We start from the raw sequence: 26,846 nt of genomic DNA, 5'->3' as shown, positions 1-26,846 counted from the left end.
GTGTCTTTACCCATCTCAAAGTGCTGACATTTACTAGTGTCTTTACCCATCTCAATGTGCTGGCATTTACTAGTGTCTTTACCCCATCTCAATGTGCTGGCATTTACTAGTGTCTTTATGCCATTTCAAATACTGGCATTTACTAGTGTCTTTACCCCATCTCAGTGGGCTGACATTTACTAGTGTCTTTTCCTCATCTAAAAGTACTGGTATCTAATATAGTGTCTTTTCCCCCATATCATAGTGCCAGCATTTACTGTACTTTCTTTACCAAATCTCAAAGTGCTGGCATTTACTAGTGTCTTTTCCCCATCTCAATGTGCTGGCATTTCAAATAGTGTCTTTACCCAATCTCAAAGTGCTGGCATTTACTAGTGTCTTTACCCCATCTCAAAGTGCTGGCATTTACTAGTGTCTTTACCCCATCTAAAAGTGCTGACATGTACTAGTGTCTTTCCCCATCTAAAATTGCTGGCATTTACTAGTGTCTTTACCTCATCTCAAAGTGCTGGCATTTACTATATTGTCTTTACCCCATCTAAAACTGCTGGCATGTACTAGTGTCTTTACCCCATCTAAAAGCGATGACATTTACTAGTGTCTTTACCCCATCTAAAAGTGATGACATTTACTAGTGTCTTTACCCCATCTAAAAGTGATGACATTTACTAGTGTCTTTACCCCATCTCAAAGTGCTGGCATTTACTAGTGTCTTTTCCCCATCTCAAAGTGCTGGCATTTACAAAAGTGTCTTTTCCTCATCTTAAAGTACTGGTATCTAATATAGTGCCTTTTTCCCTATATCAAAGTGCCAGCATTTACTAGTGTCTTTACCCCATCTCAAAGTGCTGGCATTTACTAGTGTTTTTTCCCCTTCTCAAAGTGCTGGCATTTACAAAAGTGTCTTTACCCAATCTCAAAGTGCTGGCATTTACTAGTGTCTTTTCCCCATCTCAATGTGCTGGCATTTACTAGTGTCTTTTCCCCATCTCAAAGTGCTGGCATTTACAAAAGTGTCTTTACCCAATCTCAAAGTGCTGGCATTTACTAGTGTCTTTACCCAATCTCAAAGTGCTGACATTTACAAATGTCTTTTCCCCATCTCAAAGTGCTGACATTTACTAGTGTCTTTTCCTCATCTAAAAGTACTGGTATCTAATATAGTGTCTTTTCCCACATATCAAAGTGCCAGCATTTACTGTACTTTTTTACCCAATCTCAAAGTGCTGGCATTTACTAGTGTCTTTTCCCTATCTCAATGTGCTGACATTTACAAGTGTCTTTTCCTCATCTTAAAGTACTGGTATCTAATATAGTGCCTTTTTCCCTATATCAAAGTTCCAGCATTTACTGTACTTTCTTACCCAATCTCAAAGTGCTGGCATTTACTAGTGTCTTTTCCCTCATCTACAGTGCTAGAATTTACTATAGTGTCTTTTCCCCATATCAAAGTGCCAGCATTTACTGTATTCTCTTTTCCTCATCTAAAAGTGTTGGCATCTAATATGGTGTCTTTCCCCATCTAAAAATGCTGGCATTTATTATATTGCCATTACCCCATCTAAAAATACTGGTATTATTCAGTACAGGTTTAACTGTATGTCAGGAATAATTGATATATTTGTATTCTGGATTATAGATCCCTACCGGTCAATTTCATACTTTTGATTTACCACACATTTCTATGATAATTTCTATTTGAAGATTTGTCACAAAGAGTGTCAATATTTAATTAAAGCGGCTTGTTTAAACATGGACACACCAATATTCTGATACTACTGGTACATTATGTGTAGACATTACAAGATAAAGGATAAATACAGTCCCCTATAAAAATTGAAACAGTTTGTTGACTGTAGGCTGTAAGGTACATATGATTATGTAGAACTTAAAGACCCACCAAGAAGGACATTGTATTTTATTTTAAGATTAAGGAAACATTTGTATACGCTGCATTATTATAGTACAATACTTTTTTTTGGGAGTGGGGGGGGGTGGAGGCATGGGTGCTCCAGTTTTATGCCTTGTTTTTGCAACATTTCAGGTAATCATTCCAAGCAGTGTTTAACCTGATAAAGTGTTTCAAGATTTGCTATAACCTGTTTGTTGTTGTTGTTCTTTACTGTGAACAAGTAGCTATAGTGCCATCTCCTCCAAAAAGTCATTTGCCACAGTGGTTCAGGACAAAATTGTATAACATATGACATATAACACTGAACAGGACTTAAATGGGTATTATAATATCAAATTGCATATGTGCAGTGTAACTTAGTTTTTTTTCACCTATCATCCATTCAAATACCGGAAATTATCGAAAGAATTATCGAAAGTGGATTTGAAGTCTTGTTTTATACACTATAAATTAATATTAATATAAAATTTATTGCCAATTCAAATACCTCCTATTTTTTATGGATCTTTTTTTGCATGATTTTACTAATATTGAAGTTACTTTGTAAAAAGAAAAAATTTAATCTCCAATTCATTAACTTTTTCACAAATTTTTATATCATTCACCCAGTACTGTTTATTAATTTTCACTGTGCAAAATGACCCGAAAATGAAATGCACTGCAACTCAAATTTGGCTAAAATTCGCACAAAAAAGTGGAGTGGAGTTCCTTTAAGAGGTAAGGCTTAATACAACATCTTTTTCTACTTGAAAATAAAAGTCATGATGTTAAAGTCTGTATACATTTCGATACATTATAAGCGTATAGTTATCTTGCGGTACCCATATTAACTCCTTGTGAAACAAATATTTATATATCGAGCCCTTGTCATATATAATGATGAATAGTAAATAGTTTAAGGCAAGATAGCATGCCAAACTGCCTGAATAGAGACACCTTATTATGAAAAGTTGCAAAAAATAACCCAAATTATGTTGAAATTACCCCCTACTGTTTCAAGGGAATGTTCTTTCATTCACTGTAACAGCCATGACGGCTTTCAAGAATAATCTATTAAACTTTTTCCCCAGCTATTGCTACCCAATACGTAAGTGTATTTAAGAACAGAATCAATGATAATTTTCGTGCATTTTTGTGTTGATCCATTATTTGTAGATAGTATTACATAATTATCACTGTCACTTATGGTGGGTGAGAAGGGACATCTTTTATCTTTAATAATACATTTTTAGAAAATAATTCTTTCGCATTCTTATTAGTTATACTTTCTACATTGTTATTATCATTTTAGATGGCAAAATTTATTATTTCATTCATAATATATGTAAAAGAGTAGAGATATTATTTAGTTTTGTTGTTTCTTCAGGTCATTTAATCATATTTTTCGCCTAGATGTGATATTATTTTAAGAATTTTAGGGCATAGTCTCCTAAACCTTTTTTTAGTAAGTTAAGTTGTGTTTATTTATTCTACTACGACCTCGAGCATTCTACGCCACATTTCTTCTATAAAAGAATTATATCACTGAAAAGAAAATATTTTAGTTCAATCAATCACCGATTTATAAATCTATGTCGGAGATATCAAATACTAGATGACTCGAGACCCAACATGATATGAAAAGCAATAATTGAATAGCCCAGTATCAATACATTGGCGAATTTAAGTTGATCTCAAGTGGTAGGTAAACATAGTACAGTGCCGATTTTTATACGATATATAGGTATTAAATGGTCAGTTGGCTACTGTAGTTCATTTTCGTAGTTTTCGATTTTTGTCGCTATTTTAATTCTATTTTCTAATTTCTGGAAACAAAAAAAAAGAATTTATGCACAAGGATTATAAATTAACTTTATACTTGGATTTAAAACATCTTTATCGGTGAGTTTAAACTTTTATAATCTGTTAAGTATAGTTATATATAGGGACTCGGTATTTAAGGCATACTCGAGATTGTTTATATTATTTCATATGTTTTTGCTGTATTGTTTCCTTCTTGCTGTTTTTCTCCTCAAATTTTTTAAATGAAAATGAAACTTTACATGCAATATTGGTATTAACTATAGATTTTAAATCTGAATTAAGATTAGATTTTCATTTTGTTAATGTTTTGTTTATTTCTATTGAGCTTGTTGATATATTTGAAAAGCATTTTGTAACATGATGGGGTTAAGAGGAAATGTTTAGGTGACAGAAATTAATAAAGGTATAATAAACATCAATTTTAAGCTGCAATATTAAGATTTTGAAATCTGTTGTACAAATTCTGTCAATATTAATTTTCAAGTTTTAACTAATGGTAATTGGTTGATGGACAGCATAATGATCTGTATGCATGGGCAGGGGAGACTGTGGTGGGGTGTAATTTATAATGATTGGTTGACAGAAGACTGCAGAATGCCCTACTTCTAACATAAGGTTGCAGGGGAGAAGGGGCAGGGGGAGGATGTGTAGGGGGATGGGGTGATTCATATAACCACTAATGTATTAAATGCATTTTTTTTTCTAAATTTGTTTTGTGCTAGATAAAAGAACATGATAAAAGATCTTTAGACTTTCAATTTCCAACATTTATCTAAGTGAGGATTTATTTTAAATGTTCAGTTTTTTCACATAAAATCTGTAGCAATTGTTTTTATATAAGACTTGACGGTAAAGTTGAATCATCATCATCATTACAGTCATCACAATTGCCATAATAATTGTCATTATCATAACAAAAAAAGCAATGTATTATAGTTGCATATAATTATATACTTGATAGAAACTATTTTTTGTTTTGTTTTTTTAAATTGAAAATGAAAAGAGTTATATTTCAGTGCATTTTTGCTCTATCATCAAGGGATGTACATAAATCAAGGCCTCTATTCCACATAAAAAAAAAAACTCAGAAAAAAATTAATATTTTGTCTTGTTTCTTCACAAACCATAATACATGATATCGTGAATGAAATCTTAATGATATGTAATTAAAAAGATAATTTTCAACTTTAACAGACTTCTCAATTTTCCCAAAGGACCATAATTATATTTTTCAAGCAATATATATAAGCCACAGGTGCCACTTCCCAAAACAGCTGGAAAAGGCCTTGAGTATAAATACCTGAGCAATTATGCAATGCATTAAAATCTTTCAGAAATGGAGTTTTAATGGTAATGTTATAATTTGATTTTGTGAAATCCTATATATACATGTACCATAAACTTCAAACTTTCACATCCAGTCTGTTCTTGCTGACCCTGGATAATGTCTTTAAGACCTCCAGGAGTTCCTACATCAATATTTAAATCTATGGTCTAGTTTTTTCAGCCAATTATAGACCTTAATTTGAAATCATACATATGTATGAAAATATATTTCCCTTAGAATATCTGTGCTTTTTCCCTTCAAATTAATTGAAACCAATCACACATTAAGAAATCTTAGGCCTTAAATTTTTTGACCAATTATAGGCCTTAATTTGAAATTGTATATGTGTATAAAAAGATATTTCCCTTAGAATATCTTCTATGCTCTGTTCCCTTCAAATTTAAATAAAAACCAAGCACAAAATTAAGCATGGTTAGGATTAAAAATCATTTCCATATATTGAATGGAATGTCTGATTTATTTAACTGTACACAGATCAGACAGTTCTTTAACCATTTAATCTCAGATTAACAAGTTTAAATTAATCCATTTGTTAGGAGTTATTATATCATTATTGTTTTCACTTTCTCAAGCGATTAGACATGATCTTGATAAAAAGTCATCTGTCACTTCGTATAAATATATTGATATTAATATATCGATTCACGCTTGATTATATGACACATTTAGTTGTAAAGCTTATTTAATCTTTACCACACCAAAAATCTTAATTTGACTTGTCCATATTATTTCAGTCCCATCAAAAGTTGAAAACAATTCATTGTTTTTAGAGGTCTTAATTTAAAAAAAATGTATTGACAGAATAACGAACAGTACATTGACCATGATCAGATGGCAAGGATGTGCCAGCTAATCTTGGTCTGCACTGGTCGCATGGGTAGATTCTATATAACCAATGGCTGTGTAAAGGATCAAACCTGCTCTGCTTCTTGGATTACTAATTACACCAGTCAACTGTTACACAAAGGCAATAGTGAGGTCTTTCATTTCTGATTTTTAAGCACTAGAAAAGGCACCAACATGCAGAGTTCTGGACATTTTTCCCTGTTGTTTCGGCGACATTGAATAAAAATGTTAAAAAAATATTAAAGCACTGGCATGCTGGAGGACAATTTTTTTTTAAAAGATTGTTTATTTAATTAATAATGGCACAGAAATATACATACCCTTCAGTTCTCAATCAAACACCCATTTTCCATCCACGGCTCTCTTGTTTGATTCTCCGGTAAGGCGAAATTTTTCTATGAAGATTGATCTCGGACATTAAATCTAGGTAATGGTCATTTGTCTCTCGCCACTCAGATACATCATATTGTATCAATATTTAGTCACTCGGTTAGACATTGGTAATTACTGGTAAGTTATCTAGTAAAGTCAATTATAAGGTAGATGGACCACTGTTTGTTAAAATCGTCAAAATAAAACAAACAAAATCTTACCACAAGCTATCAGTAACCTACCCTGCCCCAAAGTTTTTTTGTGGGTGTGGGAGTTAAATCTGGCTGCTATCATGTACACTACCCCAAGGTTTCTATGGTTTGGGGGGTGGGGTACATTTTGCTTGTACTGTTTCCTTAGAATAAAGAAACGTATGCATGGACAATTAAAGGGTCTGTGTCACTCTTTGTGCAGGAAATAACATAATTATATAGGGAATTTCCGGATCACTATATTTAAATTTTTATATTGGTATATTAGATCAGTTTACATGCTAATGACTTGATTCCTTAAAAATGTGAGGAAGCTATTCGGGTCTTATAAGGAGATGGCCATATGTCTGAAATAATGCACGGAGGGGAACCTAGGGTCCTCCACCACCAAACACTTAGCTGAAAAGTGGCCATATAACTTCTCGACTTGAAACCAACCAAATAAGTATAGAGAGCACTTTCAGGTCATTTTTATATTGGGGAATTAGATATTTTCAAGCCTGACATAATGAATTAAGTGAAACTTGAGGACCAAGTCCTTCTTTTTTCTCCATAACTGTAATACTAAATTGTTTAGATTGTTGACAAGTTTCACACCTACAGGGCAATGATATAACAATTTATTTAAAGCAGATAAGAGAGGAAGTTTTTTCATGTCATTGAATGATGCATATATATAATCTTAATATTCATAAATTTACAGTATTGCAAAACTATGACATTAAAAAAAAGTTAAATTTTAATATCTGAAGGAAGACAGGGGGATATTTTGTGACCAGACTTGTTCTTCATTAATCATAATAATATCAAATTTTAGGTTCAAAATACACGGATGATTCCAAACTTGCTTGAAATATTGAAGCGATAAAATCAGATAAATGTACGAAATATGATCTTTTTATTCATATCAAAGTCAAAAGGTCCTTGACGGAATCCACTGCCGATCGTAAGAAACAAAGTTGATTTTCACACCCGATCACGTACAATATTTTTATGTTTTTATGAAAAGATGTTTATATATAAAGCTCTTTGTACGTAAAAATAGTCCTGTCAATGTTCAGTCCTGCGTATTCCTACTCCAGTATGATGTATTACCCTACTAAGTCATGGCTCGTATTTATTCTTTTTGAGTGTGCACGATATTGTATCGAATTACAGGACATTAATGGTTCGCATAAGAAAAAGGCTAATATTGGTGTAGATAAACGATTTTTTAATAGGACCTATTGATCTGCCTGACACAGGCTGTATAGTTCTCTTTCATAAGATTATGAAAATTTTGTTTTGACGCTTGAAGATGTGTGTGAATAATGGGCTTTTCTTAAAATGTTATTAAAAGAACTTTGCATAGATTAACTGACAGTAAGGCAATTAAATGGCAATTCTGGTGACAGTGAATTTGATTTCATGGCAGGTCTGTGTATTAAACTGATATTAAATGCATATTCTACCAGAAGATGATTTCGTTTTTTTATTTTTTTTCTCAACAAAAGAAAAAATACCTTTATTTAAGGCCTCCTCCTAATGAATTCAGACTTGCTATAACTGTGAATAAAACCTGTATTTAGTGGGAGCATTTTATTTACCATATTTTGAACAATTTATTTGCAAACATTAAATTTTTTAACAGTAATATTACTGGCCCTATAACTTTGAACTGATTCAAATTTTCATTGTGATATTTCTAAAATTGATAACAAAACACCATTACAAAATGAAAGTAACATACAAGTCCAATTTGTGAAGGTTAATTGTGTAATACATGTTTAGTAATTCTAGAAGTTTGTAATGCAGTACGTATGCGATAGCCTTGAAACTCTGTAAATTATTTTATGAAAATCTTTAAAGATAATTTTGGTTCTTTTTGAAGCTTATGATCAATTCCATTAGAACTTATTAATAAGTCATAACTTAGGATTGTAATATAGCTGCTTTAAATGAGATAGAATCTACAAAACAAAATAAATTATATAATACCTAAAAGGGGTGTGGGTCTGTGGCCGAGTGGTTAAGGTCGTTGATTTCAGACCATTTGCCTCACACGCTGTTGGATTCTTTCATGTGAGGAAGCTATCCAGCTAGCTAAGGGAATGTCGTTGGTTCTACTCAGGTGCCTGTTCGTGCCTGAAATAATGCACGGAAGGGCACCTGAGGTCTTGGACACCACCAGTAAAGCTGGAATGTCACCATATAACCTATGCTGTGTTGGTGTTACATAAAACCCTACCAACAAACAAACAAACAAAAAAGGGAAGAATATAGTTTGATTGATCGGCAGTTTTCATTTAAGATGCACAACTAATATTGTACTAGTTTTCCAAATATGTAATGAGTTTGAGACTATAGAGATAATGAAACTTATTTTTTACATGGCATCATCATAAAAAAATATGCAACGCTCAGGGGAGCATTTTCATTTGATTTTATCTGTATATGATTATTCTCCTCTTTTAATAATTATGTATGTAGTTTTTATGGAAGAATATAAATTAATAGCCACACTTAATGCTTACCTTACTTTAATTACTTTGCTTTGTTCACTTGACAATATATAAAGATTTTACTGTGTAAAACATTTTTTTTCTGAATTTTCATAGAAACTAGTCCAACTATGACAAAAAACTAATTGTTGAGATATTGTGTTAATTTGTGTATCCTCTGCAAGATTCTGACCCAGAAGAAAAAAATATCTTAGAATCTAACTCAAATGATATGTCAATATATTTTGACTACACAATTATTATAGAAGTCTAGTAGTTTGGCATGTCAATATATTTTGACTACAATTATTATAGAAGTCTAGTTTGGCACATCAATATATTTTGACTACAATTATTATAGAAGTCTAGTTTGGCACATCAATATATTTTGACTACATTTATTATAGAAGTCTAGTTTGGCACATCAATATATTTTGACTACAATTATTATAGAAGTCTAGTTTGGCACATCAATATATTTTGACTACAATTATTATAGAAGTCTAGTTTGGCACGTCAATATATTTTGACTACAATTATTATAGAAGTCTAGTTTGGCACATCAATATATTTTGACTACAATTATTATAGAAGTCTAGTTTGGCACATCAATATATTCTGACTACAATTATTATAGAAGTCTAGTTTGGCACGTCAATATATTTTGACTACTGTGAATTATTATAGAAGTCAATATATTTTGACTACATAGAAACTAGCATGATTCTAGAGACATGCTGCTTTCAGTAGGATAACAGTCCTTTAAGTTTTGGCCTCACTTTATGTTGCCACAGCATGTTCCTGATTATTTGACATTATTAATACTCCAGGGGAAGTATTAAAAATATCATTTCTTAGTGATATTGGAAGTGGTGTTCATATCAAATAGCAGTTGTACTCCAGCCTGACATAAGAAAATTACCTATCTTTTGTATCGGGATCACTTAATCATTTTAATATTTTGATATAGATAGTTCATATTGGATATACTGTGGAATGTTGTCAAGATTTAAGCCTACAGAAGTTTGTTTAAATATTTGTTTGAAGAGCACAGATTTATCTTCTACAATCAATAGGTTTTAACTTGTAAATATTGATCTTTTTAGAGAAGGTAACAAGAACACTTTCTAATTATGTTTTCTTTATATTTTGACCTTGTGACATCCTGACAAAATTTTTGATTGTGTCAATTTGCTCTGTATGTTTTTTGTTGAAGATCTTTGCAGTTTTGAGTGTTGAATGTCTTGGTGAAAAGTGCCTATGTTTTTAGAATGACTTACTTTGAGTGCAAAACTTTTGCTTTTAGTATAAGTGGTTTTTGTTAAAGAGTGTCAATTTGTTGTTACACCTTCTTTCATGTGTACTGTTTTAAGCTGGTATATTTAAAGAGTAGGGAGAGCTATTGTACTCATCCTAGCATTGGTGTCACTGTCTTACTTTGGTGCCAGTTCAGGTATCTTCAAAACTTCTGATGGGATTTGGTTTTTAGTTATTGGGTAACATTGCGTTTTACGTTGCACTTTAATTACTGTATAGGTTGATGGAGACCTCAGGTGCCCTTCTATGCATTTTCTCAGACAGGAACAGGCACCTGAGTTAAGAACCACCTTGAAGCTAGCTTGATAGCTTCCTCAAATGAAAGAATCCAAAGTTTCTGTCAGGATTCAAACCCACAGCGGTGAGGGTAGTGGTTTGAAGTCAAGGACCTTATTAACCACTCAGACAAGGATGCTCTGTGGTTTAAACTTCACATTATTTGACAGTATAATAGGTCACTATCCAAGGTCCATAACTCTAACATGGATTAGGATAGAATTATGGCCCTTTTTGATCTAAGAAAAAAATAACATTTAGGCTCTATAGTTTTAGAGCACAAAGAATAGTTTAGTGTCCTGTCCTACTAACAACTCTTGTTTATTATGGTTGCTTATATGAATAAACAGGAACTGGGTTGTTGATTTTCTTTTTTGCCCTTGCTCTGCATTGAATAATTCTGTAATGGTTGTGAGAATACAAATTATATATTAAATAGTGAAATGAAAGAAGTAAAAGTGCAGTTGTTTTTGTTGGTCTTTTATCATTTTGAAATCATGGATGATCAATTATATATTTTCTGTATTTGAAATACTTGGCATTTACTCCATTCTTAATGGCTTTTATATTAAAATTAAAATTTTCAGAGTTTAAGCTGAAATTGATGAATTGGTATTTTGATAATGGTTATATAATATTCATTCTGCACAGTACACACCCAATGCAAAATTAATGTTTTGTCATTTGAGATTATTCAAATGAATATGGTAATAAAAATAAGTACATGATTGTATAAAAAAGTAAATAATTAAAGAAAATTTATAAAATTGATGATGATAATGGTGATGATAAAGATAATAATGATAATTATTTATGATAATAAATGATGATAATGATGATGTTGATGTTGATTTTGATGATAATGATAATTGATTATGATAATAAATGATGATGGAGTTGGTGATGATGATTTTGATAATAATGGTAATTATTATATACCTATAAATTTTCTCCCTAAAATACACGCAAATATTGAAGCACAAATACGCTTCAACGGAAAGAAATTTCCGTATTATGTTAGTGACAAATACGGTACCATATATGGAAGCGCCGGACTATTTTTGACGTTGGTTCCGATCTTAGCTTTGTATAACGTTGCATTTGGAAACGGGAACCAACATTATTAAAGGCGTGGCCGATTTGAAAAATTACGTATTCATCCGTCAGTCATGAATTTATTTCTTGACAACTGCATTTAATTTTCTGAATAAACGAAGAGGTATATAATAAAAGGAAAATTATGTTGTAGTAGCTTTCTGAGATTATGTATTTTTCTACTCGCAACGCTGGAAAATTGATATCTCGCTCGACCTTCGGTCTTGCGAGATATCAGTTTTTCCACCGCTGCTCGTAGTAAAATACAAAGCCTCAGAAAGCTACTACAACATAATATTCCGTATTTATTATGATAATTATTTATGATTATAAATGATGATGATGATGGTAATGGTTAATGATGATATTGAATATAATAGAAATTACTATGATAATTAATAATGATATCAAATGATGATAATGATGATTAGGTGATGATGATTTTGATAAAAATTGTAATAGAAATAATAAAATTGATTATGAAAATAAATGATAGTTATGACATTGATAATAATGATGATGGTGGTGATGATGATTTTGATACTTATGGTAACAATAATGATAATTAAATTGTTAATAAATGATTGTGACAATGATGAAGATAATGATAAATCTACAAAAGTTTATTTTATGACAAAGTAAGCACTAATTATAGACTAACCTATATGTATAGCAACTTTCATTTCTATGGGACTCAGAAGCTATTAGATTGAGAAATATGCTGTGTGTTTAATAGCATGTCTTAACCTTTACCTTCCTGGATCCAAAAGTGATGAATTAGTCAGAGCCAGCCACAGACTGACCTAACCATGCAGGCTGACTTATAAGTTACTGGCGTCCTCTCTATTTCTTATGCTCCCCAATGGGAGAGCAAATAGTCACCGCCTTGTCAGTCTATCTGTCCGTCCTTACAAACATATAGATACTTAGGTGGCTATGAGAACAATAGGTAACAGTCCTTTGATGCTATTCATTCAGTAAGCTCTTATGTGACTACTTTTTCCCTTACTTTGCTAAAAGAACAATAGAGAGAAGAAAAGAGTAGCCACCTAAGTACCAAACTTTGAGCACATCCATCTGTCCATCCATTTCCTTGTCCGGAGCATAACTTGATAACCCTTAGAGATAATCTGTTTAAACTTCACGCAGTGGAGAGGTCAATGAGGCGAAGTGCAGTGTAAAAGAATCATTACTCTTTTGCCCCGCTTTTTAATTATCTCCCCTTTAAGAAAAAGAGATATCAACATGAAACTTTGTAGTTTAAGATAGATCTCAATGGGTAGATGTGCAATGCACAAGAACTGTTACTCTGCCTTGCCTAATTTTGAAGTTATTGCCCTTTGTTCATTTTTACACTTTGAACTTTCTCAAGATTATAAATCTAAAATTAAAAGAGATGTCAACATGAAACTTTGCAGGTAGATAGATCTCATTAGATAGAAATGCAGTGCAAAAGAACCATAACTTTGTTTTGTGCCCTGTTTTTGAATAATCTTCCCTTTTAGAAAAATTTTGTCTGGGACATAACTCTAAAACTATAAGAGATATCAACATGAAACTTTGTAGGTAGATATATCTCAATAGGTGAATGCGCAGTGCTTAAGAACTGTAACTCTGCCTTGCCTAATTTTTGGAGTTATTGCCCTTTGTTCTTTTTCAAACTTTGAACTTTGTTCAGGACATAACTCTTAAATTACAAGAAATATCAACATGAAACTTTGTAGGAAGATGAATCTCATTGGGTAATAAAAGTGCAGTGCAAAAGAACAATAACCCTGTTGTGTCCGGTTTTTGTATTATCTCCCCTTTTAGAAAAATCTTGTTCAGAACGTAACTCTAAAACTATAAGAGATTTAAACTTTGTAGGTAGTTAGATCTTTTATGGGTAGATGTACAATGCACAAGAACCATAACTCTGCCTTGCCTAATTTTGGAGTTATTGCCCTTTGTTCATTTTTACACTTTGAACTTTGTCTGGGACATAACTCGGAAACCATAACAGGTATCAACAAGAAACTTTGTAGGTAGATTATAAGATCTCATTAAATAAAAGTGCAGTGCAAAAGAACTGTAACTCTGCCTTGCCTATTTTTGGAATAATTGTACTTTGTCCAGGGACATACATGTATCTTCGAAATTACAAGAGGTGTACTTTTCTGTGTCCAAAACCTATTTGGGGAGCATCACCGGGTTCAAACCGGGCTCTTGTTTGTATTTGATATTGAAATCCCTTAATGTCAAATGGACTATTCCACATTAAAAGTTGGACAAATCCATTATGCAAATTCAGCAGCTTAAAGGAACTCCACCGAGATCCAAAAGCCTAAAAACATAAAATTTTAATTTCTTACATATATCACTTAGGAACTTACAACATAAAGATATGCGCAAGATAATTATAAAATTTACTAAGAAATACATTGAAAATTATATTTTTATGCTATCCTTAGGCCAATTTGAGTGGAAAGCATTGCACAATCCTGAAATGTCAAAAAATCTCAGAGGAGTCCCTTTAATAATATATCTCATTTTGAAATTAACACAATTTCTATCTATTAACACATTTAAATTTAATTTAATTGAAATGGAAGATCAACAAAGAAATCCTATATTAACCTGCCATAATTATGATTGCTAAATCATTTTCAATTACAATTCAATTATAAAAGCCAACTTAATTAACTGAAAAGCTATAACCCTAACATTTGGCTGCAAATGAAAACATATTGATAAAAATTACAAAACATAATATTGAAAACCTTTATTAGATATTGAACCATACAGGAATGCTATTCATTCATTTCTCGTTTTTTCGACAACATTCGCCAAAAATATGGATTGTAAGTTGACATTGAAAAATATTTCGTTAATTGAGATAGTTGAATCTTTTGCGATAACTGGCATTTAAGTTAATGTCGAAACGATTTATTGTACGATATAATTAAGATTTTTCAAAGGGAGCAGTCCTGTCGTATTTGCATTGGAAATTAAAATGTAAACAATCCTTTCAGAATGACTGCCAATAACGGTAATGTTGAAGGCGGCAATTTTTTTATGTAAATTATTATTATTGATTGTATAGTGTACATTATCGTAATGATTATCTATGAAATTGGATGATTAATGATTTGATTTTTATAATGTGAAATATAGAAATTGACAATAGCCTTGATCATCTATTTCAAATGGTATGGGTTTTTTAACAGTATTGGCTCAGGTTTAATTTGAATATTTTTGAGTGCTATAATCAGAGATTATTAAAGACTTATGTCTCCAGCTTTATTTGTTGCGTTGCTTTGACCATGCAGTCTGACTCTATACTGCAGGGCTGCATTTCATAGAAAGTCTTAAGTGTGTCCTATAAAGTCCTAGGATATAAAACCAACTCTAGGACTAACTAAAGACCGTTTTAATAAAAGTTTTTACCTTCAGTCAAAGACTGTAAACTGTAATCAAATTGAATTTCCTGACAGAAGTTAAGAAATACAATGACAGACCCTTTTATTTGAAATGTGATATTGCTCATCTGTATAATGTATTCAGAAATTAAAAGAGTCATGATCCTTAAGGGTTATTTTCTCCATGTATCAAACATTACTCTATGATAAAATAAGAATCCAAAAGTTTGTGAAATTTTACATCAAACTTAAGTATAGATGTTGTTTTAAAATTAACTGTATGCTATACTTATAATAATTATAGAGTTTTATAATTTAAAATGGTCGATCTAAGTTTTTCTTTAAAAAAGACTTGATGAATATAAGGCTGGCATGTAGCTAATATGTTGTAAGTTTTAGGTGCACTAGAAGATTTAACTTCCTATGTGACTATACCAGAAATTACGCTATTGGTATTGTTGGAGTTAAGAAAATCACATTAATTTTCTGATCGAACTCAAACCCATGTCCTAAGATTAGATTTCTGGTGGTGTATACGCAAACAATAACAAAATACAGCTTACAAAGCTAAGAGCTGATACCCTCTGTACCAATGCCCATAAAAATGTTAGGCAATTTATTGTGTTTTTTTTTAATGTTTAAAAATTTAAATTAAATTGCATATTTCAGTAATATTTTTTTTGTATATTATGCTCCATAAACATAAGCAAAATTAAATGTTTGAAAAGGACTGACGATAATAAATTCATGAAATTGTTTACCCAAACATTAAAATCTTTAGATACCATGGGCCAGGTTTTCAATGAGGATAATCTTATTAGACTATAGCGGCACATAAAACGCAGTTTTTGTAATAATGGCAGAGCACTATGTCTTTTTTTTATCTATTTATAATAAAATTTACGTTGTTGAAATACCTGTCGAATTTATGCAATGTCATCAGAATTTTATCATACAAATAATACCAGGCTATGTTTGTATACCCATATTGTTATAGTCCCAAACTAGCTTAATTATTCAAATAATAGTGGGGCTATCCGTAACTCGTAACTCACCTGAAGTGTCTTTTTGAGTGTAGGTGTAACACTTTTGTAATAGTTTTACATAAAAATTTTTTTACAGCTACATATATCTTCAACCACTAACAATATTTACTTGTAACTTCACACATGTCTTTGGAGGTCACTATCCAAGACCCATAACTCTGATATGAATTTTAACTTAATAATATCCTTTTGTAAACTTAGAAAATTCATGGTTAAAGTTTTGTGTGTATAGCATCTTTTTTTTAAAAGATATTGCAGGCATTCTCATGAAATTTAAACATGTCTCCAGGATCATAATTTGGGGTCGCTGTCTAAGTCCCATAACTCTGACATGATTTTTTGACTGAATTAAGGGCCTTTGTGAACATTAAGGCCATGCAACATTAATCTTCAAAACTAACTGAAGGTAGTAGAATGTATTTGGGATCTTATGGAGGTTGTAACAATCCAAGGCCAAAATTACTGCATGAATTTAGACTGATTTAATAATTGTCACTTTGTGAACTGAGTATCAGCTCTAATGTTCATGTTATTTTAATGGAAAAAAAATGCAGTCAACATTGAACATTCAACAAAATCATTGTGGTGTCTATCTGAACTGCCTGAAGTACTTATTTTTTTCATTTTTCCAGTTTAAACTGATTTATACAAAGATGGTACTTGTTGAAACAGAATCTCTAGGAACACTTGTATGGTACATGTAAGTGCCTTCTTGTATATGATAATCTGTCATTTTACCCAAACTAAATGGGTACCGGTAATTAAACGATAATTCAATATATTGTTTAATTTCAGAGCATGAGGGATGAGGTTCCATAACCATAGTACGTTTAGTGACGAGGAGGTACAGTCCGGGTCGGCAACAGGTTTCTCTGACGGAGAACGAGAAGAATCTCCAAAATCTGCCGGTAGAATGAATAGCACATTTGACCCAGTGACCCAGATTCTAGACAAAATTGACGCGGAACTTGTATCACTTACAAGATCTCAAGGGGTATGTTTTTTTAAGTGTGGCAGTAAATCATGTTTGTTTGTTTGATTGGGTTTTACGTCACATTGGTAACTTCATTTTTCATTTGATAACGGTGGCGTTAATATAGTTTTATATACACGGGTGCTGTCAATTTTTGAAGATTTTTTTTTCCTCTAAATAAGGGAGTTTGCTGGATCATTAATTCATTAGAAAGATATTTGACAGGTTAAACGGTTGTGTATAAAAGGCTGTTTTCAATATTACCCTTGCCTAGTGGCTTGGGTTAAATATACAAACAACCATTAAAATAGAATCATATAACAGGTCAAAAATCTTTACTAATATTATCTTGGCTCTGTTAGCTAATAAAGAAATCATGTTAATTTTGAGGCAGCGGGGGTTATGCTTTTCGACTGACCATTATGTCTCTGCAGACACCATTTGTTTTTCACTGTGAACATGTTGAAATTGATGTAGTGAATCGGTGGTCATTATAACTTAAACACCTAAATAAAATAAGCAGTGCAAGGTAATAATCTTGAAGAATGGAAAACAAAATACGAAAAACAAGCTTTTAGAAAAACAAAATTTCTAAACATTTTTATTTCAAATTACTAGTCTTGCTCTATGTGATGTTGATGTTCATGTCTTGTTACAGAGTAGTAGCACTGCTACTACAGGAACTGATAACACTGTCATTAGAAGACCCAACAGTAGACAATCACTGGAGAACAGTAGACTGGACAATGGTGATAGTTTATCACTCAGTCAACTAGGTAGGCTTGTTTAGTTAGTATTTTATTCCTTGGTCAATTTTGGAGGTCTGATTTAAGTTATTAGTGACTTGTAAGATAACTTGACAGTTGGCTGTATACACTTGTAACAGATGAGAAATCTTACAAGTTACTGATAACTTTAATGAAACTTTAATGAAACTTCCATAGTTGACTAAAGTCAACCCAAAACCAAAAATGTATGCTGAAAAGACAACCCAAAACTAATTTAATATGTATGCTTTAAAATCAGCTCAAAACCAGTAATGTATGCTGTAAAGACAACATATGCTGTAAAGTCAACCCATAACCAATACTGTGTGCTGTAAAGTCAACCCATAACCAATTATGTATGCTGTAAAGTCAACCCATAACCAATTATGTATGCTGTAAAGTCAACTCAAAACCAATAATGTATGCTGTAAAGTCGAGCAATAACTAATAATGAATGCTGTAAAGTCAACTCAAAACCAATAATGTATGCTATAAAGTCAACTCAAAACCAATAATGCATGCTGTAAAGTCAACTCAAAATCAATAATGTATGCTATAAAGTCAACTCAAAACCAATAATGCATGCTATAAAATCAACTCAAAACCAAAAATGCATGCTGTAAAGTCAACTCAAAATCAGTAATGTATGCTGTGAAGTCAACCCAAAACCAATAATGCATGCTGTAAAATCAACCCAAAACCAGTCATGTATGCTGTAAAATCAACCCAAAGTAAAGTCAACTCCTAACCAGTAATGTATGCTGTAAAGTGAACCTGTAAACAGTAATGCATGCTGTAAAATCAACCCAAAACCAATATTGTATGCTGTAAAATCAACCCAAAACCAATAATGTATGCTGTAAAGTCAACCCCTAACCAATAATGTATGTTGAAAAATCAACCCATAACCAATAATGTATGTTGTACAGATTTTCTCCTCATTCAACCCATAATAAGTATTTTATGTTATAAATGGCCTTTCTTCCTAGGTAACAAGTTAAACTTCAAGATTTTCATTCATTTTCAGACTATATTCACAAGTTTATAATGATGAAGAGATATTTCAGGGTTACTATATTTTATGTAAAGAACTTTGCCCTGTTTTCTACAATGAGCCATTTAATCTGCATGATCTTGATTTTATCTTTGTTGAAAGTAATAATGAACAAGAACCATCCACTTTATGCAACAATTATGATCCAAAACTTTTATTTTAAATCTGTAGAAGAATAAACAGACAGAATACTTTAGCTTAGACTTGTATTTGAAATTAATGTTGAGGTAATTGACTCAATTATAGAGGTAATTTTAGGTTAATTTAATCGGTTCTTTTTAAGCTTTAGCAGGCAGTTATATAATTTGTCATTCAATTCACTAAATGTTTTTGAAGACATTACATATCAGAGGTGCACGTGTAATTTAGATTGTGCAGAATGTTTAACTCTTTGAATGCTAGGGGTTATGATCATTTACCTGTGCTAGCTAAGACCAGTATCGTGCCAGGCAAGTCTGGATATCTGTGCAGACAGACCCACCGACAAAAGGTACCTGTAATCTAGGGATATCAAAACCCGAACATTAAAAGTGTATAACCTCCAGTATTTTTTCTTGAAAGGCTGAGTTGACTCTATGGTGGCTGTTATATTCTGTAAACGGCAGATATCTTTTGCTTAGTACACGGCTGAACTTAAGCGCTAAAAGAAAAACTGTAAAATTTGAACCCCTTTGATAAAGAAGGGTATTGTTACAGGAGTGGCCTTTAAAAACAAGTATCACTGAAAATTAAAGTTTGCCGTTCATCTTTGTTTTTCAGGTCCAAACTTCAAACCATCACTATCATTACAAAGTGAACAAGATACTGGTATAGGAACCGGTAGTATACAAGATAGCAGCTTACAACATAGAAGCCTGGAGCCAGAAATAAGACCTCTAGAGCCGGGTGACAGTTACAGAGGTAAGGTATTTGTGTCCAGAAACAGAACCCATTCTGGTTATTCTAAAAAAGTTTTTTTTTTTTTCTTCCATATGATATAAAAGAAATGACAAATATTTTCTTATTTTACGCTTTTTACTAACAAGTGCATGAAATATAATTTCTTTCGTTGGAGGAACGATCGAATTATAAGGAAATTTTTTCCCTTAAAATAACATAGTCACTGTCAGGATATTTAGTAAAGCGTGACATGAGTGCACGATATTTTCGTGCAGTATTTCTGTCTGTGTAAGATCAGCTTTGGGTAATTGCCCGGTTTACATTGTTTAAATTTTTAAAAAAAAAGAAAGTTAATACCGTAATTATGAATAAAGTATGCTTCATTCATAGGTAAGTGTGAACATGAACAGATATGCATTTGTAAATTTGTAAAATGGTGTCAAAGTGTTTTCTTTAAAGTAGTAGATAAATATTATTGTGTGATATAAAATATGATTAAATATTGTATGCATCGTTGTACCATCAGTTACCCTACAAATTACAATTTGATATTGATAGTTAGACTCAGTTGTGCTTTTATTGCTTTAATGTGACTTAGTAGATTGAGGGAATTTACAAATGCATACAGGCCTATGACATTATCATATTCATATCACTTGATGAAATTATATAGAAAAACTTGCATATCCTCTATATATTATACAGATGACTTGAGGAGACATCATCAACGATCATCTACTGCTCCAGAAATGATGTTCCTGAATGGACACCATATGAGCGATGGTAAGTTACAGTAAAAGAAACCTGCACTTTAATGCATGGATTTAAGGGGGCAATACACAGTTTTCAAGGCTTCTCGGCAAACAACTGACTGCGCCACAATCAAAACCTCACACACAAGTCTGTAATCACACACCTGAAATAAATGCATTTCATATTTAACATATACATATGTATCTCACAGCAAACAATTAAAAATACATGTCCACCTTCTAGTTTTCTGGCACATAGCCCTGTGTTTTTCATTGTTTTGGTCGCGAAAATCAACGACAAAAATAGCGGATTACCCCTATTCGCAAAATACAACAATATATTAACGTCAAAAGATTAAATCACAAGCTATAGTGATTCTTCCTTCTTAAACAATGCACAATCTGAAAATAACATCCAAACGGGGAGTCATGCACCTACTTTTTTCACTATTTTAAGTCTTCTGCATACCCTTTAAATTGAAGAGCTGATTCACCGCCTAGCTCCAAAAACCACATGTTCGCATCCGACAGGTGCTCTCTCAAAAAAGCAAGGGTTAACGCCACTAAATTCAATTTTACTAAATAACTGAAACACAATACTAGTCATTGAAACTTGAAATATAGTAACTATAAACATTTAGAACCTCAAATATCCACTTCAATTTCAAAACTGTCTCTTATTTGTAAATTCCACCCTGGCCAATTCGAAACTAAACAGCCGAAACTGTGTACTGCCTCCTAAAGTAAGTAAAACTGAATATATAAGCTGCATTAAAATTTTGGTGTTTTTGACTCTTGTCAGTTCTTTTCTCATTTTTTTTTAAGAAATATTTTGTTCAACATTATAACTTGATATTTTAGCTAAGGCACATTAAATTTTATGACAATACATGTTCATAATTATTTGATATTACAAACATCAAATGATGTTAAATTGCCAAATTGGCATTTCCATTATTTATTGTTTCTAGCTTCATATTTAGTATCAGATCTCAAAATGCGACTCAGATATATTTTCCACATCCTTTTTAAGTAGCAAACGGCCATAATTCAGAAATGTATTAAAATTATTGTTACATGTGTTCAGTAAAATATATAAATCAGCCTTGCTGAATGTGACAGTTTTTGGATTACTATTGCAATATCCAATTACTATTGCAATATCAGGGACTGTAACCTTTAAAATTGAGCCTCATAAATTTAGGTTGTAGTTCATTACTTAAGAGTACCTCCACTAGGTCCAAAAACCTAACAAGGACAAATTGTAAATTTTGTGTGATATTCTTAATCCAATTTTAGTAAAAAGTGTTGGGAGGCTTTCCATTTTTGGGTCATTTTGCACAATAAAAATAGTGATTCTAGAAAACAGGGTGAAGAATGGCCTGAAAGTTTGCACACAAGTTGTTCATCCAAACCGACATCAAATGGTACAAAAATCTGGTGAAATATTTCTAGTCCCGCCATACCAATAAAAAACTCAGTGGAGTCCCTTTAAAGCAGTACACCTCTAGATTCCTGCTAATTTTCTTCATAGACGCTTGGGGGTTAGATCCTGCCCCCAACATGATAAGCCCCTGTAAACACTATCAAAACTATTTTGATATTTAACCACGAATGGGACATCTATTACAACAATAAAAATGGCTTTCAAACAATTTTTACATATTTGAAAAAAATACCGTATACCATCAAGTCTCAATAACTTGATGGTATACGGTATTTTTTTCAAATATGTAAAAATTGTTTGAAAGCCATTTTTATCGTTGTAATAGATGTCCCATTCGTGGTTAAATATTAAATAGTTTTGATAGAGTGTTTACAGGGGCATATCACATTTGAGGGGGGGGGGGCAGGATTTGACCCCCAAGCGTCTGTGACTATACATGTATTAATTAAACCAATGTCAAGTAAATAAACAAATCAAGTGAAAAAGGACATTCATTGAAAAACAAGTGCGCCAAAAACAACTTTTAGTCTAACTATGTTCAAAGGTTATACTTTTAAGATTAAGTGATATAAAAATGTAATCCATTTAATTTTTACTGTGCACCATAGTCTAGATCTATGGATTAAGCTACGATTAATTTTTAATCCATCGATTTAAACCTTTTTTTTACAACTTCGGTCAGCATGAATTTTTTTCAACCTTTGTTTAGCATTAAGCATGTTAGTTTAATAGTGAAACTTGCATATATATATCGTGTGTGAGAGAGAAGAAAAGGATATGTAAATTGTTGAAATTGACATCGGAATCATTGGAGTTTACGAGAGGTTTTGAACATAGGACTTTTTAAAAAAAATTTTTAAGAAAGAGAAATAGAATTGTTTGAAATAGTGGGTTGATTTTTACATTTGAGCCGTGTCATGACAAAACCAACATAATTGGTTTGCGACCAGCATGGATCCAGACCAGCCTGCGCATCCATGCAGTCTGATCAGGATCCATGCTGGTTGCTATCAGTTTCTCTACTTGTTATATGGTTTGTAAGCGAACAGCATGGATCCTGATCAGACTGCGCGGATGTGCAGGCTTGTCTGGATCCATGCTGGTCGCAAACCCATTATGTTGGTTTTGTCATGACACGGCTCATTTTTTTCTCTATGAATTTTGGATGTTTGACAATGACAAAGAGGTTTAAAGTGGAAGTAATACAATTTGTAGCAAGCTTTAGAATAAAGAAATGCATTTGACTGTCTTATATATCAGAAAAATTTGAGTTAGCAGCTAAAAAATATTAAGCGTTCAACTTAAATCTTGATATTTGTGCAATAAACATGATTCGCTTTAATGTATTAAGTAAAATTTCATAAGCACGTCTGAGATTAATAGAAATTACTGGAAATTTGACTTTGGGAGAAAAAATGATACAATGTATATATTAAAATTGGCAATGAAAAAGTTAAATAAACATTTTTTTTCTAATTTTAAAATCAATATTTTAAAATCAACATTTTAATAATTTTCATTAAAACTGCTCTGAAAGCTTTCCTCTGTCAATGAATGATATAATATAAAACAAATGAAAAAAGCTTTCAAGGGGATTACAAAAATGGTCAAATGTTAAGTGACATATAGAAATCCTGATTGACAGTAAGTCATCCTTCCATCAGTGACATATGATAGGAATAATATGCTTATAGGAAGAAATCAATTTAGGTCACAGCAGGTGCCATCAGTATTATTAGTTAATAAGCTATTTGTCATGTTCAGTCATGCATAACTACAAATTAATATCATCAAATAGAAATCATGTATTGATACTTCACAGGCCACAGGAATAAATAGAGAAAATAAACTGCCATCGAAAAAAATATGACTCCATAGGGAATGCAAGCATATAGAGAAAATTGATTGCTCGATTATTTGTAAATTTTAGTACACTTAATTTAATTGGCTATTTATTTTCAAGTTGATCAGTATAATAGGTATTTAAGGTTAGACATGGGGATTTAAAGTCATTTAGGAATGGAATGATATTGATAAAACATCTTTTACCAGTAAGGCTTATCTTAAATTTCCAATCAACTTTCATGACATTTGAATTATTTGTAAACAATGCTGTCTAATAAATTTTTATAGAAAGTTGAGACTGAGTTATAACTGAGGTTTTTGAAAAAAAAACAGGCTATGTTAAGGTACAGCTAAGACTTCTTTATCCCTAACCCTGCTGAATTTCTTAAATGGATTTGTCTGAATTCCAGTTTTGGAACTATCAATTACCAAGTTTAGGGGTATTAATCAGTCAACAGTATAGAGCCTGGTCAGACCGCATGGATGTGTAAATTGACCTGGCTTTCTACTGATGGCAAAGGCAAGTCACAATCTGTTCCAGCATGGTAATGATTACAGAATGTCAGGGTATACCTGTTTTTATATTCCTAATTTCCCATCCGTCTCCTTTCTGAACAAACCATATATCTTTCTATTCATTTATTAAATTGTTTTTCACAATTCAAATTACACATGTATATTACTTCCAACCCCTATTGTGTTGGTTTTTTTTTTCCGAGATAACCATTCCTGAGTTTGTATGTTTTGAATCAATCCATTATTTCAAACAGTCAGTTTAAGAATCAAAAACCTATGAGAGGGAAGACTTGTGTTTTTACCAGTAGCTGAAGAATTATAAGAGAAAAATAACATTAAAAAGTGACAATTAATATTTATTTCAAAAACTAAGAAATTATGGCAAAAGCTGTGAGTAGTGGAAGAAATACGCCGTCTGCTGATAATGTGAATTTTAAATCAGACTGTGTCAATATTTACATTATAACAGATGACAAACAGAAACGTGAGAACCAGACTGGCTCACCTTTTGAAGCCAAGCAGGTGGATGACAAGTTTAAAGAGATATTACAGAAGAGGAAAGGTGAGATATATTCATTTGATTACTTTTATTTTGAAGGAATATCGGGTAATATATAGGTACTTCATGCAGTTTAATAAGAGTAAGTTATTATTGATGATTTAAGAAGGTAAACATCCAGAAAGAACAACCATTTTGGTATCTTCTAAGCTTAATTTTATACAGCTAAGCCAGCCTGCAAATCTTACCAGTCTGACCGGTGTCCGAGGTAATAAAGAATTTACTATGCTCAAAGACAGATCTTGGATATTTGGTTTATGCAGAATTTATTGGCCGAGTTGCACTGGTGCAAACCCGGGTTATAGTATGGTGAATGTTGGGCGGCGGGCGGCGGGCGGGGAAAAAACTTTCGTAACAGTTTTCTCAGCAACTACTTATCACAGCCTTTTGATATCTGGTATACAGCATCAATTCATGGTCCCATACTGTGGGATTCGATTTCAGGTCTGTCGCTCATCTACTTCCTGTTTGCTGACCTACTTAAATTTTCAGCATTAATGGTCAAGAGTAGGAAATTTTCGTAACAGTTTTCTCAGCAACTACGTATCACAGCCTTTTGATATTTGGTATACAGCATTAGCACATAATCCCATACTGTGGGATTTGATTTCAGGTCTGTCGCTCATCCACTTCCTGTTTATCCACTTAGTTGAATTAGTTAGATTTTTCGACATTAATGGTCAATGGTAGGAAATTTTCGTAACAGTTTTCTCAGCAACTACTTATCACAGCCTCTTGATATTTGGCATACAGCATTGACACATGGTCCCATACCGTGGGATTGGATTTCAGGTCTGTCGCTCATCCACTTCCTGTTAATCCACTTAGTTGAATTAGTTAGATTTTTCGACATTAATGGTCAATGGTAGGAAATTTTCGTAACAGTTTTCTCAGCAACTACTTAGCACAGCCTCTAGATATTTGGCATACAGCATTGACACATGGTCCCATACCGTGGGATTTGATTTCAGGTCTGTCGCTCATCCACTTCCTGTTTATCCACTTAGTTAAATTAGTTAGATTTTTCGACATTAATGGTCAATGGTAGGAAATTTTCGTAACAGTTTTCTCAGCAACTACTTATCACAGCCTCTTGATATTTGGCATACAGCATTGACACATGGTCCCATACCGTGGGATTGGATTTCAGGTCTGTCGCTCATCCACTTCCTGTTTATCCACTTAGTTAAATTAGTTAGATTTTTCGACATTAATGGTCTATGGTAGGAAATTTTCGTAACAGTTTTCTCAGCAACTACTTATCACAGCCTCTTGATATTTGGTATACAGCATCAACACATGGTCCCATACAGTGGGATTGGATTTCAGGTCTGTCGCTCATCCACTTCCTGTTAATCCACTTAGTTGAATTAGTTAGATTTTTCGACATTAATGGTCAATGGTATGAAATTTTCGTAACAGTTTTCTCAGCAACTACTTATCACAGCCTCTTGATATTTGGCATACAGCATTGACACATGGTCCCATACCGTGGGATTGGATTTCAGGTCTGTCGCTTATCCACTTCCTGTTAATCCACTTAGTTGAATTAGTTAGATTTTTCGACATTAATGGTCAATGGTAGGAAATTTTTGTAACAGTTTTCTCAGCAACTACTTATCACAGCCTCTAGATATTTAGCATACAGCATTGACACATGGTCTCATACTGTGGGATTTGATTTCAGGTCTGTCGCTCATCCACTTCCTGTTTATCCACTTAGTTAAATTAGTTAGATTTTTCGACATTAATGGTCAATGGTAGGAAATTTTCGTAACAGTTTTCTCAGCAACTACTTATCACAGCCTCTTGATATTTGGCATACAGCATTGACACATGGTCCCATACTGTGGGATTCGATTTAAAGTTTGCAGCTCATCCACTTCCTGTTCACATTTATGGTCACTGGTAGGAAATTTTCGTAACATTTTTCTCAGAAACTACTAATC

General features: G+C 32.5%; 1 protein-coding gene across 1 annotated transcript in view; it reads left to right on the top strand.

Annotated features, from left to right (window-relative positions):
- Window positions 1-3,475: 3,475 nt before the first annotated feature.
- The window catches only part of LOC132750012 (trichohyalin-like), a 157,478-nt gene continuing 134,107 nt past the window's right edge, over window positions 3,476-26,846 (top strand). The window contains exons 1-6 of the mRNA XM_060739962.1: window positions 3,476-3,592; window positions 16,901-17,099; window positions 17,737-17,854; window positions 19,659-19,799; window positions 20,484-20,561; window positions 24,808-24,900. Of these exons, the coding sequence (XP_060595945.1) occupies window positions 16,911-17,099; window positions 17,737-17,854; window positions 19,659-19,799; window positions 20,484-20,561; window positions 24,808-24,900 (619 nt within the window). The 5' untranslated portion in view covers window positions 3,476-3,592; window positions 16,901-16,910. The remainder of the gene's footprint in view (window positions 3,593-16,900; window positions 17,100-17,736; window positions 17,855-19,658; window positions 19,800-20,483; window positions 20,562-24,807; window positions 24,901-26,846) is intronic.

Source organism: Ruditapes philippinarum, unplaced genomic scaffold (assembly GCF_026571515.1).
Source record: "Ruditapes philippinarum isolate M1 unplaced genomic scaffold, ASM2657151v2 ctg330_1_1_1_1, whole genome shotgun sequence".
NCBI classification, from domain to species: domain Eukaryota; kingdom Metazoa; phylum Mollusca; class Bivalvia; order Venerida; family Veneridae; genus Ruditapes; species Ruditapes philippinarum.
This window is presented reverse-complemented; position numbering and strand designations above follow the sequence as displayed.